We start from the raw sequence: 14010 nt of genomic DNA, 5'->3' as shown, positions 1-14010 counted from the left end.
AAATAAAAGTTAGGGTCTATCGAATATTTATTTTGTACATTAGAAGATAGAAATGTATCAAAGTAATTGGTCGAACTTTGGAATGTGAAAGTCATCTTGATCTCTAACACAACGTGAAGATAATGAGAAACATTTTAACTTGACGTGATAAACTTAAAACTAGTATGAAGCGATATTTTCGCCAACTTAATTTCAATAAAAAGAAATGCCCTTTGCAATCGCACTAAATTATTTTGGTAATGAAATGAAATAACAGGATTAGTGGATATGGATGTGATCAATGGCCATATTAGATTGCTACCTTTCCTACTCTATCCGGTAAGATTTTTCCGTGAGTGTGAAGGAAGAGTCCAAAAGAAGCAGCCTTTGATAAAGCGAGCTGGCAGGACCGATTAGCCTCGAGCCCATTTAGCTCAAATCGCCTTTGTCATCTTTAGCGTGACATCATCATCGTCGTCATTATTACTGTTATTCTGTTTGGGTTCCTTAGCTTCGTCTTTACTTGACTCTGAAAGTCCTCAAAATCAGAACTCACCATTATATTTTCATCCCTGTTTCTTCCGCCATAGCAGGGCTGCAAGCAGCAAGACGTTTCTGGTAGAGTCGAATGTCTGGACCGATAAATCAACCTTTCATCTAGTCTAACGTTAGAACATATCAAACCTTTGATAAAAAATTTCCCTTCGTGTACATGTAGGGTAGGTACGAATATAACTTGAAGAAGATGGAAGAGATTTCTGCAGCAAGAGATGCGCCGGATTTGTCACCGTCGACGCATGAAGAAAAGGCCCAAATCAGCACAAGTGAAACGGGAAAGCCTCCTCTCCTTTCCTTTGCAATGTTGAGAAGAGCGATGGGCGTCCAAATCTTCTACCTCGACAAACGAGCTGAGCGCTCGAGCCTATAAGGGAGTGCTTTTGAAGGACGACAAGGAGCTGGGTGAGGCAAAAAATATCGAGGATGGGGTAAGTTCCAAAGGACAAAAATGATCAGAAGTTTTGCTCAGATAGATAATGCTCTATTGAGAAGAAATTGGCTAGGATTGTGAGGCCTGCCATATATCTAAAACTGCATGATATGCAGAAGTCTGTAAATCAAGACACACCTGCAGATGATAAGTGGATCTACAAATTTAGGTCATCACGGACCGGATGGGAGCTCCGTAGCTCCGGATTGGACAAGGCCCAGTATTGTTCTGATGTTGCTAATTTCTCACTCACTGATCACTGCTTTGTGCTTACAGGGACTGCCGTCTACGCGCAAGTATTGGGTTGACAAGAAGCTCAACAAGAACCGTTGGATGTTTCTGGCTAAGGAACTGATCCCTTCAGATGACGAACACTGGCAATGGATAGAAGAGGAGGAGCCATGGTATCGTTGTTTCTTATATCCTAAACGAGTACATTTTAAGTCAAACCTTCATCTGCTGATAAAGACTCTAGGTTGGCCCGTACGAATTTGCTCCAGCAAATATGATTCGCAGGTGGTGAAATACTGTGTTTTGCCGCCAAATGAGTACTTTATGTCGGCATATCTCCAGCGTTATTTCGGCGTTGGGTATTTCCGGATGCCGCCAAAAACATGCTGCTGATATGCACCTTCTTTCATTTGCAAGTTGTTCAATTAGCGACGCTTGTGCTTTGAATTGCTTACATAAAATGAGATCATTGCTAACCATCATCATCACTAACAAATCAACCCTTTGCTTACTTCGAATATTTCTGAGTTTCAGCTATTCAGGCAACGAGAAAATGCACATCGCCGAGCTAAGAAGGATTTGCTGGCTAGAAATCAATGGGAAATGCAACACGATCATGCTCTCTCCGTGGACGACGTACGAAGTCGAGATCCTCGTGAAGATGAGAGAAAGAAGCCGTGGATGGGATGCTCCAGTGAACCTCAGTCTCGCTCTCCCAGATGGAAACAAGCAGGAACGCATGGAAAGATTGGAAGGACTGGAAAAGGAAAAGTGGCATGCAATTAGCATCGGCCAGTTCGAGACGACGCCCAAAACCGTTGGCAAGATAAGCTTTTCGCTCAAGCAAACCGATGGGAATTGGAAAACCAAGCTTTGCGTCAAGGCCATTGTTTTAAGGCCAACAACATAGATAAGCAGTCAAAATAATGCGTGAATTGTGGCTCCAAGCGTTTGTAATTGATCTCCACTCTATGTTTACTGATGCACCGCCGTAATGGTATTGTTCCGAATATGTATCCATTGACAAACAATCACAGTTCCGCAGTCGGAAATATTTTCGGCTCGACTCATGCCGAGTTCTTCAGGTTTGCCCACCAAGGAAATCAGTTTTCTTTTTTTTCTTTTTTTTCTTTTTTTATCAGCTTACACCGTTTCGACAAAATTAAAAGTTCGACATGGTGATGAAATACTAAATTCTACGTGATCAAATCGGAAATAAGAAACTTACTGGTGGATAAATAATCTAATTTCTTAAGATGAACTTAATCATAGTTGCTTGTTCTTAAATTACATGTAACTAGTATTCGATTCTACTTTTTTTTTGAACAGTTCGATTCTACTATTCAAAAGTCCATTTTCATCCCCCAACTTGTGCATTTTTTACAATCAATTCCTTGTATTTGCATCACTTTGCTAATCAAGAGTCTGCACGGAAAAGCTTTTGCCACTTCGAACTAAACCCCCAAGATGAAGACCTCGACCGAACCTCGAGTAATAGCATTCTTCAAAGAAAACACCACCCCAAGTTTTCTGACTCATACGGACAAGTATATACCAACTAACTGGATTGGGAGCCCAAAGACTTAACTAGAATAATTATGCAAATTCAAGGATTTGATTAAACAAATTAAAAAGTCGAAAGACTTGATTGAAAAAATAAAGCGCTAATTAACAAAACCGGACACATCACTTCCAAAACAAGACATGGTTGATTTGATGATGCGTTGTTATTGCAGAGTATGTGGTTTTAAGGGTAGACGATTTCAAGTTCTTTTCAGATTCTGTCTAGAGCCTAAAACTAGAATCCACCCATCAAAGCACATTCCTAATTTTTTAACATAGGAACTTGAAACCTATCATTTCTCAAGTTCCAAAATTGATTCTAGGGTCTATTCAGATTTCACTTATACCAATTATAATAAATCAACATCTTTAATGACCACAATTTCTTACAATACACTGATTATAACTCATATTTAGATATATAGTTAATAAAAAATATTAATAAAGTAAAACCGGATTGGTGGAAATCGGTTCTGTTCTGATTCCCGATTCTATTTTATGTGATTTTACCTTAATGTGAATGATTTAGGCACGCGGCTGTTGCTATTTGACTGAAACAATTGGAAGGAGCCAATGTAAGGAGGACGGCAGAACACCCAGGGACTCACGTTTTCACGTGAGGATCTTCCTTTTAGTTACGGAGCAGGTAGAATACGACAGAGTCAATAAGGACAGCTTGACGTAAGGAGTTCGATGGGGGCCTCCAATAATTGTGACTAAATTAGAATTACTGATAAGGTCCGTCCTCAGTGAATAGCATTTGCTACATATTCAAATTTTGATGGATGACGCGTGTATTTTATAATTTTTCACCATAACACGGTGCACATCATTAATTTCTTTTCTGTCCAACTGCGAAAAAACAGAAATGAAGAATTGAAATCTTCCGACACTCGCATTTTAATGCATTTCAATCAATTGTTTTCGCATCGAGACGTGGATCCGCATATATTTTATTCATAATTTTCAACATATTTTTAAAAAAATCAGGCAAATCGAAGGTGAATACAAAGTCCCAGGCAATTTCACCGTAGGAAAGTAAATCGATAATTCTGTTCTTCTTACTCCTATTCTCACGCCTATAAGAGATCTCGGACTCGTTCCTCGAAATCTGGCTCAAGCCACTAATCTTTTCTAGCTTATTATTAATCAGTCCCTTCGAATTTTCGGGCCCTTCTCTGCTCGAAACCATGACCAGGGCGGCCCCTGGAGTAGCCGTTTCGCTGGCCATAGCCAGACTTCATGATCTTCTCCACTGGTACAAAGACGTCATCGTCTATCCAAATTTAACAGATCAAATCTCTGACTCCATAAGCAATCTCCAGTGGATCCTGAACACCAGGATGAACGCCGAGCTCAGCGATGACTGCAGACAAAGCCTTCGGATTTTGGCTGATAAAGCTAAGGAAATGGAAGAATGCCTTGTTGAATGGTTCGGAGATCAGACGCCAAAATTGCAGAAGGGTTGTGTCGCCAAGGTGTTTGCTTCAGTTCGGCTCTTCTCAGTGACGAACCGAGCTCGCCACTGGGAAGGGATGGCCAAGGATTTCATGACGAGAGTCAGGTCGTTATCCAGCGAGCTCGCACCATCCAGTGAAGGGAATCGAGAAAAACGAGGCAGAGGATGGAGTCCGATATCGTGGGCCGTGGCGAACATGTAAAGGTGCTTGTGGACCGGTTGACTGATGGCGAGTCCAACCTTCGGGTGATCTCGGTGGTTGGCAAACAACACTGTGGCAAGACCGCAGTGGTGAGAAGTGTCTTCAACATGCCGAAAATCAAGCAGCACTTTGACCGTCGCTTGGCTTCATGTCACGTGCCCCGGGGCGGAGTCCTACTGGAAGCAGAGCCTCCTGGTGGACATACTGAAGCAGACAGCGGTCCGAGATCCGCCAAAGACTTGGAGCACAAGGACGAGGAGCAGCTGTGTGAGATGCTTCATAAATCGTTGATGGAGCAGAGGTACTTGATAGTTTTGGATAACTGGGGCGATGCTGAACTCTTCAGCGAGCTCTTGATCCCATTCGTAGACTCAAAGAACGGAAGCAGAGTAATTGTCACAACTCATGCGGAAATGCACAACTATGCAGACCCTTGGACGCCTGATCTCCACTTTCTCCCTGACTTGACCAATAAAGAGTGCGAGGATTTGCTGCATGTAAGCATCACTGGAGGAGGTAACTCCATTGATGACGATTCGCAATTGAAGATGACCATCAAAGAGGAAATTTTGAGCAAATGCAATGGTTCTCCTCCGGCTATCTCATTGCTAGGAGGACTTTTGTCCACAGTGAAAGTGAGCAACCAGGCGTCCCTCATCAAGCAGCTCAAAGATCGTCCCACCCTAGAAGATATCATGCGCTTGAGCTTCGACGAGTTGCCTAGTATAATGAAGCTATGTGTTCTTTACATGGCTCTCTATCCTGAGGAGTCCGAGGTCCCTACAAGGAGGCTTTTCCGGCAATGGGCTACTGAGTGGTTATTGGCAGAGGCTGCTAACGGGTTGGAACGATCGCTGTCGGCAGAGGACTGCTTTCGCCAATTAGAGAGAAGGAACTTAATCTGCGTGGTACGGCAAAAACCGGATGGTAGCGCCCAATCATGTCGCATGCCTGCTTTTCTTCATGAATTTTTTCGTCAGAAAGCAAAAGAATTCGGACTTCTTAGGATAAAGGAAGAAACAAGGGTCACGGGCCCCAACCCCAAGCAGAGTGCCCAGCATCAACAGGTGCGAGGGCAAACCCCAGCGGAAGGACATTATAGTTGCCAGGTCCATTGCCTTCGGTCTTTTGCCTTGTTTAACACCAGTAAGCTTGAGACCCAAGGGAGAGACATCGTAGTTCTTGATGCATCACAAAATCTTCTTAAACCAAAACTTTTAGACAGACGCCTGTATTTGCTAAGGGTAATTGATCTCGAGGGTGTTTACAAGCCTGTGCTCCCTGAGAACTTTGGAAATATACTGTCGAACCTAAGGTATTTGGGATTGAGATGGACGATTCTGGATTCCATTCCGGAATCAGTAGGGAATCTGTTGCTCCTGGAAACATTAGATCTGAAGCACACCAACATAACCAAAGTGACGAGTGCCATTTGGAATGCAAAGAATTTCCGACATCTGCCTGAGCGAAGCATCGTTCGGAAAGTCCATCACACCATATTATATCAGAAGCCTCCATATTGTAAACTCCGAGACGCTATGGGGTCTGTTCATAGAAACTGGGATCGCTCCCTCCCTCCCTCATGGAGCTCAACCTTGGCTTCTCTCTTGACCTCGAAACTCCTCCTCCGCCTCCTTTAAACGTGAAAGGCTTCTTCTACAATCTCCTCCACAGCCGTAGCCCCGACATTCTCGATGATGACCACGCCTTCACCATCGAAGGTTCCTCATCGAATCCTTTCTCGCGGGTGGTCTGGACCCCACAGCTCGAACCTTCATTTCCTCACCCATGCCCTGATTCTAACCCAGCCGCAACGCTCCCCAGAGAGTTCGACCTCTGTGCACCTCTGCTGCCACCGACCCCTCCTCCTCCGTCCATGGAAACCTCACCAGAGAGCAGCGACGGCATAGCGGCACATGGCCAGCTCGAGTTCAAGAGCCTCTTTCACTACGGTCCAGTGGATCAACGTCCTTATCACGATCCGGTTACAGAGGACCGCCAGGTCGTGCCTTTGCTCGACTTAAATGACCTTGGATCACTGAACGAGAGGCTCGGTGAGGAGGCCGGTGTGAGCTCAGACCACCAATGGGGTCGTGAGCGGGACGATGGTCGTCATGATCGGAGGAAGAGAGGTGGCAACGGGTTTGCCGCAGCAGCAGTTGAAGCAGAAGACGGAGAAAAATAAAAAGAGAATGACAAGGACGAGGCTGACGAGGAGCCCTTGGTCGTCTAAGGCCAGTGGACTCCTACCGAAGACAGGTTAAGAAAAAAAAAAAAACACCCTTTTTCTGATTGCTTCTTCTTCTTCTTCATCTTCTTTTTTTTTTTTTCCCCGATTTTGAATGTTTTTCTTTTGACTTCTGTGTTTTCAGTTTATTTTCCACATTAGCGTTTCTGGGCATTTTTTCCCTCAAAATTTTGGGGTGACATGTGATGAAGAAAATTATTCATTGTCTGTATTGGACGCGCGGACCACGGAGTCCCTTAACTTTGGCCAAAGGGATACTTAAAGTGCCATAACTTACGAAAGGTACATTTAAGTGCCAAAATTGGAGTAAAAGAGATTACTTGAGTGCCAATCCAGCGAAAATCCGGCCAAAATGTCGACGTGGCACTTTTCCGGCGAACCGAGCTCAAAACGACGCCGTTTTCATGCGACGTGGCCAAAACGACGTTGTTTTTGGTGACGTGGCAAAAAAATCAAAAAATAATAATTAAATTAAATTTATTTAAAATGTTTAAAAATAATAATTTTAAAATTAAATTTAGTTAAAATATTTTAAATTAATAATTTTGAAATTAAATTTAGTTGAAATATTAAATAATTAATAATTAAAAAATAAAAAATAAAAAAAATAAAAATAAAAAGGAAAGGGGAGGCGGTGAGGGCTAATCCCTCGGCCCGCCATTACGCGCCGCCCGCTTTGCCCGCTAGGAAGGGCCGGCGACGGCGGGCGAGGGTCGGCGGGGTCGCGGGGCCCTAGCTAGGGGCCGACCCTCCCCCGCCGTCGCCGGCCCTTCCCGGCAACGGCGGGGGGGCGGGCGAGGGCTAATCCCTCGCCCGCCTCCCACTTTTTTTTTTTTTTAATTTTTAATTTTTAATTTTTAATTTTTAATATTTCAACTACATTTAATTTTTAAATTATTATTTTTAAATATTTTAACTAAATTTAATTTTAAAATTAATTTAATGAATTTTTTAATTTTTTTTTTACCACGTCGGCCCAAAACGACACCGTTTTGGCCACGTCGGTGTGCAAAACGACGTCGTTTTGGGCGCGCTTTGCCGGAAAAACGCCACGTTGGCGTTTTTGCCGGAGTGGCACTCAAGTTATCCGTTTTTTTCGATGTGACATTTAAGTGTACATTTCGTAAAGTTATGATACTTAAGTGTCCATTTGGCCAAAGTTATGGCACTTGAAGCGTTCTTTTGCCATCTGTATTTTTTTTATTTTTTTTTTTGTGCAGGGGCTTAATGATGTTGGTTGAGACTCATGGAATGAAAATGTGGTCTCAGATTGCTCAAATGATGAAGGGGAGAGTCGGAAAACAGTGCAGGGAGAGATGGCATAACCATTTGAGGCCTGATATCAAGGTTTTTCCCCTTTTTTTTTTTCTTTAAATTTATCTTGCCCATAATTTGCTCCATCTTTAGACTCCTTCCTCCATTGTACCTTCCATTATATGAATTTACATTGACCGCCATACTCATTTAGTCAAATATTCAGAAAAAGAATCACGGTTAGGTTTGATAAATGAGTCGCATACATAGGAAGTATATCTAATGACAGATATGCAATATACATATAGATTAAGGAATGTGAGCATTCAACACTCATCGGGATTTGCAAATTTATCATAAATTCATGCCATAAGCGCTCATCCATACACACCATATATGCGTTTCTTTTATTAGTTGTCCAAAAAAAATGACCTTATTTCCTTATATTTACCGACACGTGTAGTCTAGTGCGTGGAACTCGTGACTCTATCTCTCTTTTTTTTTTTTTGTCCTTATTAAGTTTTTGGTTGACTTACTTCTTAAAGTTTGCCGATAAGCTACTTATCCTACGTCGTTTAGTCCAACTCATAGGCATGTGTCACGGGCCTAGAAATGGACGACCCGAGAGGTTCCCCAAGGTCGACTCCAACTCGCCCGTGGACTTCCTGCTGTCACTCGGATTCCCACCAAGCCTTCTCCCCGAATTGTAAGGGCGGGCGAATATGTCATTAAGCTAAGATTACGGGAGTCTGTTCCCTTTCATTTATGTCGGTAGTTGGTAGACGACATTATGTCGGTAGTTGAGGCGGTGCGATCTCGTCCGCCGATAGGATTCTAGATCAATGGTTGTAATCCGAGGCTCTCAACTATAAAAGGGGTGCCCTCTTTCATTTGTAAGCATCCACTACTTCCGCAATACAAAGCAAGTCTTCTATCCAGAGCTCTTCTCTCTAGATACTTTCTCTCTCTACGATCCGGGTAAGGCGAGCGAGTGAGCGTTCGACTGTGTAAGGCTTGGCTTAGGCGCTTTGGCGATCCATTCCGATCCTAGAGTGCCCGAGTCGCCGCGCGGTCACGATCCCAATCGATCGGCCCGTGACAAGTGGTATCAGAGCTAAAGAGAGATCTGTATCCAAGGGATTGAAGAGCGCCAACTGTTCGAGAGAATGTCAAGCCATGATGCGGCTATAGTTGGAGAGACTGTGCCAGGCATAGACACGCGCAGCAAATCAAGGAAGAGAGATACCTCGGTGGATACTGCGGCTACATTCGATGAGAAGATCGGGAAGGTTCGGAGTGCCGTGCTCGAACTCATGGAAGGTCTTGACGATGTGCGAGACCGGATCATGGAGGTTGAGGGCTCACTCCGTGAAGACTTCACGACCGGCATCAACCAAGCCACGGCGCCATTGTTCGACAAGGACGAAGCTCTCGAAGCATCGATCAATGGTTTGAACGAGCGCGTCCAAATAATCGAGGAGGTAAGCCCGTGTAGGGACGAGGTCGAAGCCATGAAGGCGGAGATACGAGAGCTCAAGACCGAGCTTGCCCTATGCAAACTTAGCATCACGAATGGTGCGGTGCCTGCTCAAACGGTGACCAAGATTGAAGTCCCGAAGCCAAAGGAGTTCAAAGGCAACCGGTCCGCCCAAGAGGTGGACAACCGTGTGGAGCATGGAGCAAGTGCCGGCGCCGTCAACATAAACGATGAGTCGATCAAGGTACGAACCGCTTCCATGTTCCTGTCTGATACGGCAATGCTATGGTGGCGTAATAGGTGTGACGAGAGTAGACGCGGCGCTAATCCCGTGAACACGTGGGACGACTTCGTGAGGGAATTCCGCGACTACTTCTTCCCCGAGTTCGCTCAACAAGAAGCCCGAAGCAAGCTCCATCGCCTCGAGCGAAGAGGTACGATCCGAGAGTACGTGAAGGAGTTCACGGAGCTCAAACTCCAGATTCTCAACCTGAGCGAAGAGGAGGCTTTCGGAGCGTTCATGGATGGACTCAAGCCATGGGCACAACTTGAGCTGAAGCGACGGGACGTGAGTAGTCTTGCGCGTGCGCTGAGCATGGCCGAGTCACTCGTCGACCTCACCAAAGTTGAACCGAGAACCAACCGAGCAAGAGACTGGAGGTCAGATCGACCTGAGGACGACACGAGAGGCACTCCCCGAGGCGCGCATGATCAAAACATCCGAGCCAAACCATGGGGGGAAGGGACTTCTAAGCCGTCCTTCCAAAGAGGTCGACCACCGATCGACTACACGAGTAAGTTCGATCAACCTCTGCCCTCTCCTTGCTTTATTTGCAAAGGTCCGCACTGGACCCAAAAGTGCCCACAAAGGGGCCGTATCAACGCCCTCCTTGCCATTGAGGAAGAGAATGAGGAGCCCAAAGAAGACAAGCAGCAGATCCGGATTGGGGCTGTGAAGAAGATCAACTCGGTCCAAGCCCGATCGCCGACCAAAGAAGAAGGAATCGCTCCAAACACCGACATGTTCTTTGTGGAGGTCGAAGTGGGCAGCCGAACGCTTTACGCTTTGGTCGACACCGGCGCATCCAACATGTTCATGTCGACCAAGGTTGCAAAGGTCTTGGGTCTACACATGGAGCCATCCGGGAAGTCATACAAACCCATCAACTCGGGTGACTTCCATGGCGTTGGAGCAACACCCGACGTGGACGTCAAGATTGGCGGATGGAAGGGACGAATGTCGTTCGAGGTAATCCCTCTCGACGATTATGATCTCATACTCGGCATGCAATTCTTTGAGAGTGTGGGAGCCATGATCGACATTAGGACGAAGTGTATGATGATCCTCGACCAAAAGTGCCCGTCGATGATTCCCATGATCAAAGGAGTGGTCGACACCAAGACCATCGCGTCAATCCGACGCCTCGACAAGAGCTTGAAGGCCGTCATGCGCATCAACAAGCTGTCCGAGGTGAAACCGCCGGCCAAGTTGGATCCTACTCCAACACACGCCATGCCTATCCAAGCACTCTTCCCCGAGGTTGAGTGTGCACCGCGTGCTCCGTCCAAGCCAAAGACCAAGCCGCGTGCGTCCGACTTCATCATCGAAGGATGTGGGCCTTCGTTCATGAGCGTCCGAGCGAAGAGAAACAAGCACAAGAAAGATCGTGCCAAAGCCCGCAAGGCTGCTCGCCGAGCTGAGAGCGACGAGGACGTCGCTCGAATGAGTGGGGGAGAATGTCACGGGCCTAGAAATGGACGACCTGAGAGGTTCCCCAAGGTCGACTCCAACTCGCCCGTGGACTTCCTGCTGTCACTCGGATTCCCACTAAGCCTTCTCCCCGAATTGCAAGGGCGGGCGAATATGTCATTAAGCTAAGATTACGGAGTCTGTTCCCTTTCATTTATGTCGGTAGTTGGTAGACGACATTATGTCGGTAGTTGAGGCGGTGCGATCTCGTCCGCCGATAGGATTCTAGATCAATGGTTGTAATCCGAGGCCCTCAACTATAAAGGGGTGCCCTCTTTCATTTGTAAGCATCCACTACTTCCGCAATACAAAGCAAGTCTTCTATCCAGAGCTCTTCTCTCTAGATACTTTCTCTCTCTACGATCCGGGTAAGGCGAGCGAGTGAGCGTTCGACTGTGTAAGGCTTGGCTTAGGCGCTTTGGCGATCCATTCCGATCCTAGAGTGCCCGAGTCGCCGCGCGGTCACGATCCCAATCGATCGGCCCGTGACACATGCATGGCGACGAGTGCCCATGCGGACCAGATTCTTCGGAAACTATGCCTTATAATCAGGCCGTAAAAATTTCTAAAGATGCTTTGATTCTTATTTAACATAAAAGTTTTTTTATTTACTTAAGTTTTAATGATGACCAAATTGTTTGAACCTTTCACGCACTTCCATGCCCTAGTTCAGCAGCCACTTAAGAACAAAAGGTTAAATCGTTTTTATGAACTCCAAATTCTTCCATTTAACACACAGCATATACCTAATAAAACACCCCAAGAAAATTTTAGGAATACACCACTATTAAGCCTTAAATGAATAAGATCCACAATTACATTAGAAAGGTGTAAATACATTCATCATGAATTTCCCTTGTTTTTTCCCCTCCAAGAAATTTCACCATATTGTATATCAAAAAAATATTTTACACTTGCACATGAATACAAATTTTTGTATTATATTTGATCAATTAAAACTTTAAAACCAAATTACAATCTCTTGTATTAATGAAGTGTAATTAAAGACGCATTACCAAAATTAAAGACTTCGCCAAAAGCCCAAACTCACAAAACCCTAGAGTAAGTTTTTCTATCTCTTCTCCTCCGCTTTTTCTTCTTCTTCTTCATTTGGCTCTCATCATTTTCTTAGCAGAAGGACTCGTGGAGCATCGAAGAAGACAAGATCCTGATTCAGGCACACAAGCAGATTGGGAACAAATGGGCAGAGATAGCCAAGAGATTGCCTGGAAGAACTGAGAACAGCATAAAAAATCACCGGAATGCCACCAAGCGCAGGCAATTCACTAAGCGTAAGTTGCTACCCGATAGCAACAACTCCAACCTCTTGCAAAACTACATCAGGAGTGTCACCACTCCATCTCCTCCGAAATGGTCGCCACCAGCTCGTGGTCCTGACCATTGCCACCACAACACCAAGAAGCAGTCATTGTCTTTGTCCAAGGCAGCCATTTCCCGTGGCTTGGATATGCAGCCCGAAGCGGCCAACTGCCCCCAGCAGGTGCCGGATCACCACCACCGGCTGCCGCCTCCGCTTGCTCAGAGGCCAGCCAGCAATTACTTCCGTTATCCGATGGTTGATGGGAATGGGAATCTTGGGCTTTATCAAGTGAAGGACCATCATTATCCTCAGGTGCTGAGTGAAGGTGGTGGTAATGGGGGTGGAGGGAGACGTGATAATGATCGTAAGTTGGACTTGGAGATGAGGTTGGGGATGGATGGCGATCGCTGCCGCCACTATCGTCATCAGCACCATAGTGACCATCACCGTCGGGAGATTAAGGAGCTGGACTTGCTCGAGATGATGGGTCGTCAAAGTGGCTAATTCCGAATTCATAAATACCCTAGTAGGTAATAAAAGACCCTTATACTGTTGCTACTTCTCAAAATGTTGTCTTTGGCTTATTTGTTCTCCCAGTTTGCTTGTTTGAGACCTCATGTTGTTGTTCTGATAATCGTATGTGAGATAGAGACTTCATTTGTTTTATTCCCATATAACCATGTGTAAGGGTGTCTATGAATATGTCAATGTTTTTGTGATAGACCTGAAAGAGGTCTAATGTTATTACATATGCATGTGTTTAGCTTAGTTATTCTGTGTTTACCTCGATCTTCGGGGACAGATCGAGGCTTCTATCACTATCTTTCGACAATCAACTAATTTGCTAGGTGAAAACAAGAAAAAAAAAGTAGCAAGGATATTGAGATTTATATAAGCAAAACATATGCATGTAATTGCTGCAAGAAGACTATTCGCAATGTCACCAAAAGACTTTCACAAAGTAGGTGCAAGAGTTCTTATTATTACGTCTCTTTTCGGGTAAAGCTCAAACCCTATCTACTTTGGTCATTCGAAAAACTACTGACTGATTATAGGATTTTGAAAGTAGGCCAATCCTCTAAAAAGAGACTCTTGTTTGACCCTTTTAATCTCGTGAATGCACAAGAGTAAAATATGTAATTTTAGGAAAGATAATATGATATAACTATAGTCTAAACTTTCAAATCTTTAGCTGTGGATGGTGGACTCAAATATACACCTTTGAAGATCGAAATGCATTTCCAACTAGGAAAAATTGTCGATGATGAGACAATTTGCATGCAAAACATGGTCCGGTTCTCTCCTTTTAGGGCTTTTGAGGGTCTCATTAGAGCTAATCCTTGATCGGATCACCAGGCCCATTGAACCCATTATTTCAACGGGCTTTGCTTGACTCTTCTTTTATACGATTAAACCTAACTAGTCTAATCAAACTTGCCATAGATGAAGAATTGTGAAACCCAAGCGGCTTTCTTTGGAATTGGTTAGATTGCTTGTTACACGACTTTCATAATTGCATTTCTTAAATCCTGTCTCTT

General features: G+C 44.7%; 2 protein-coding genes across 2 annotated transcripts; both read left to right on the top strand.

Annotated features, from left to right (window-relative positions):
- Nucleotides 1–1137: 1137 nt before the first annotated feature.
- Nucleotides 1138–2282, top strand: LOC104422966 (uncharacterized protein PHLOEM PROTEIN 2-LIKE A4-like). Its single transcript, XM_039301337.1, has 2 exons — nt 1138–1371; nt 1733–2282. The coding sequence occupies exons 1-2, from the start codon at nt 1199–1201 to the stop codon at nt 2106–2108; spliced, it is 549 nt and encodes a 182-aa protein (XP_039157271.1). The 5' UTR covers nt 1138–1198; the 3' UTR covers nt 2109–2282.
- Nucleotides 2283–3951: 1669 nt separating this feature from the next.
- Nucleotides 3952–6607, top strand: LOC104424100 (putative disease resistance RPP13-like protein 2). The gene is made up of 3 exons (XM_039302524.1): nt 3952–4320; nt 4425–5840; nt 5978–6607. The coding sequence occupies exons 1-3, from the start codon at nt 3952–3954 to the stop codon at nt 6605–6607; spliced, it is 2415 nt and encodes an 804-aa protein (XP_039158458.1).
- Nucleotides 6608–14010: the final 7403 nt, after the last annotated feature.

This window comes from Eucalyptus grandis, chromosome 9 (genome assembly GCF_016545825.1).
Source record: "Eucalyptus grandis isolate ANBG69807.140 chromosome 9, ASM1654582v1, whole genome shotgun sequence".
Classification (NCBI taxonomy): domain Eukaryota; kingdom Viridiplantae; phylum Streptophyta; class Magnoliopsida; order Myrtales; family Myrtaceae; genus Eucalyptus; species Eucalyptus grandis.
The sequence above is the reverse complement of the archived record's forward strand: the minus strand, read 5'-3'. Positions and strand labels throughout refer to the sequence as shown.

What these genes read in the sequence shown, in the direction of transcription:
- LOC104422966 (XM_039301337.1), top strand. Translation starts at nt 1,199, where the DNA reads ATGTTGCTAATTTCTCACTCACTGATCACTGCTTTGTGCTTACAGGGA. An exon ending in ATAGAAGAGGAGGAGCCATG is followed by an intron (nt 1,372 to 1,732) that starts GTATCGTTGTTT and finishes TCTGAGTTTCAG; the next exon opens with CTATTCAGGCAACGAGAAAA.
- LOC104424100 (XM_039302524.1), top strand. Translation starts at nt 3,952, where the DNA reads ATGACCAGGGCGGCCCCTGGAGTAGCCGTTTCGCTGGCCATAGCCAGA. An exon ending in CCAAGGATTTCATGACGAGA is followed by an intron (nt 4,321 to 4,424) that starts GTCAGGTCGTTA and finishes GAACATGTAAAG; the next exon opens with GTGCTTGTGGACCGGTTGAC. An exon ending in AGCACACCAACATAACCAAA is followed by an intron (nt 5,841 to 5,977) that starts GTGACGAGTGCC and finishes GTCTGTTCATAG; the next exon opens with AAACTGGGATCGCTCCCTCC.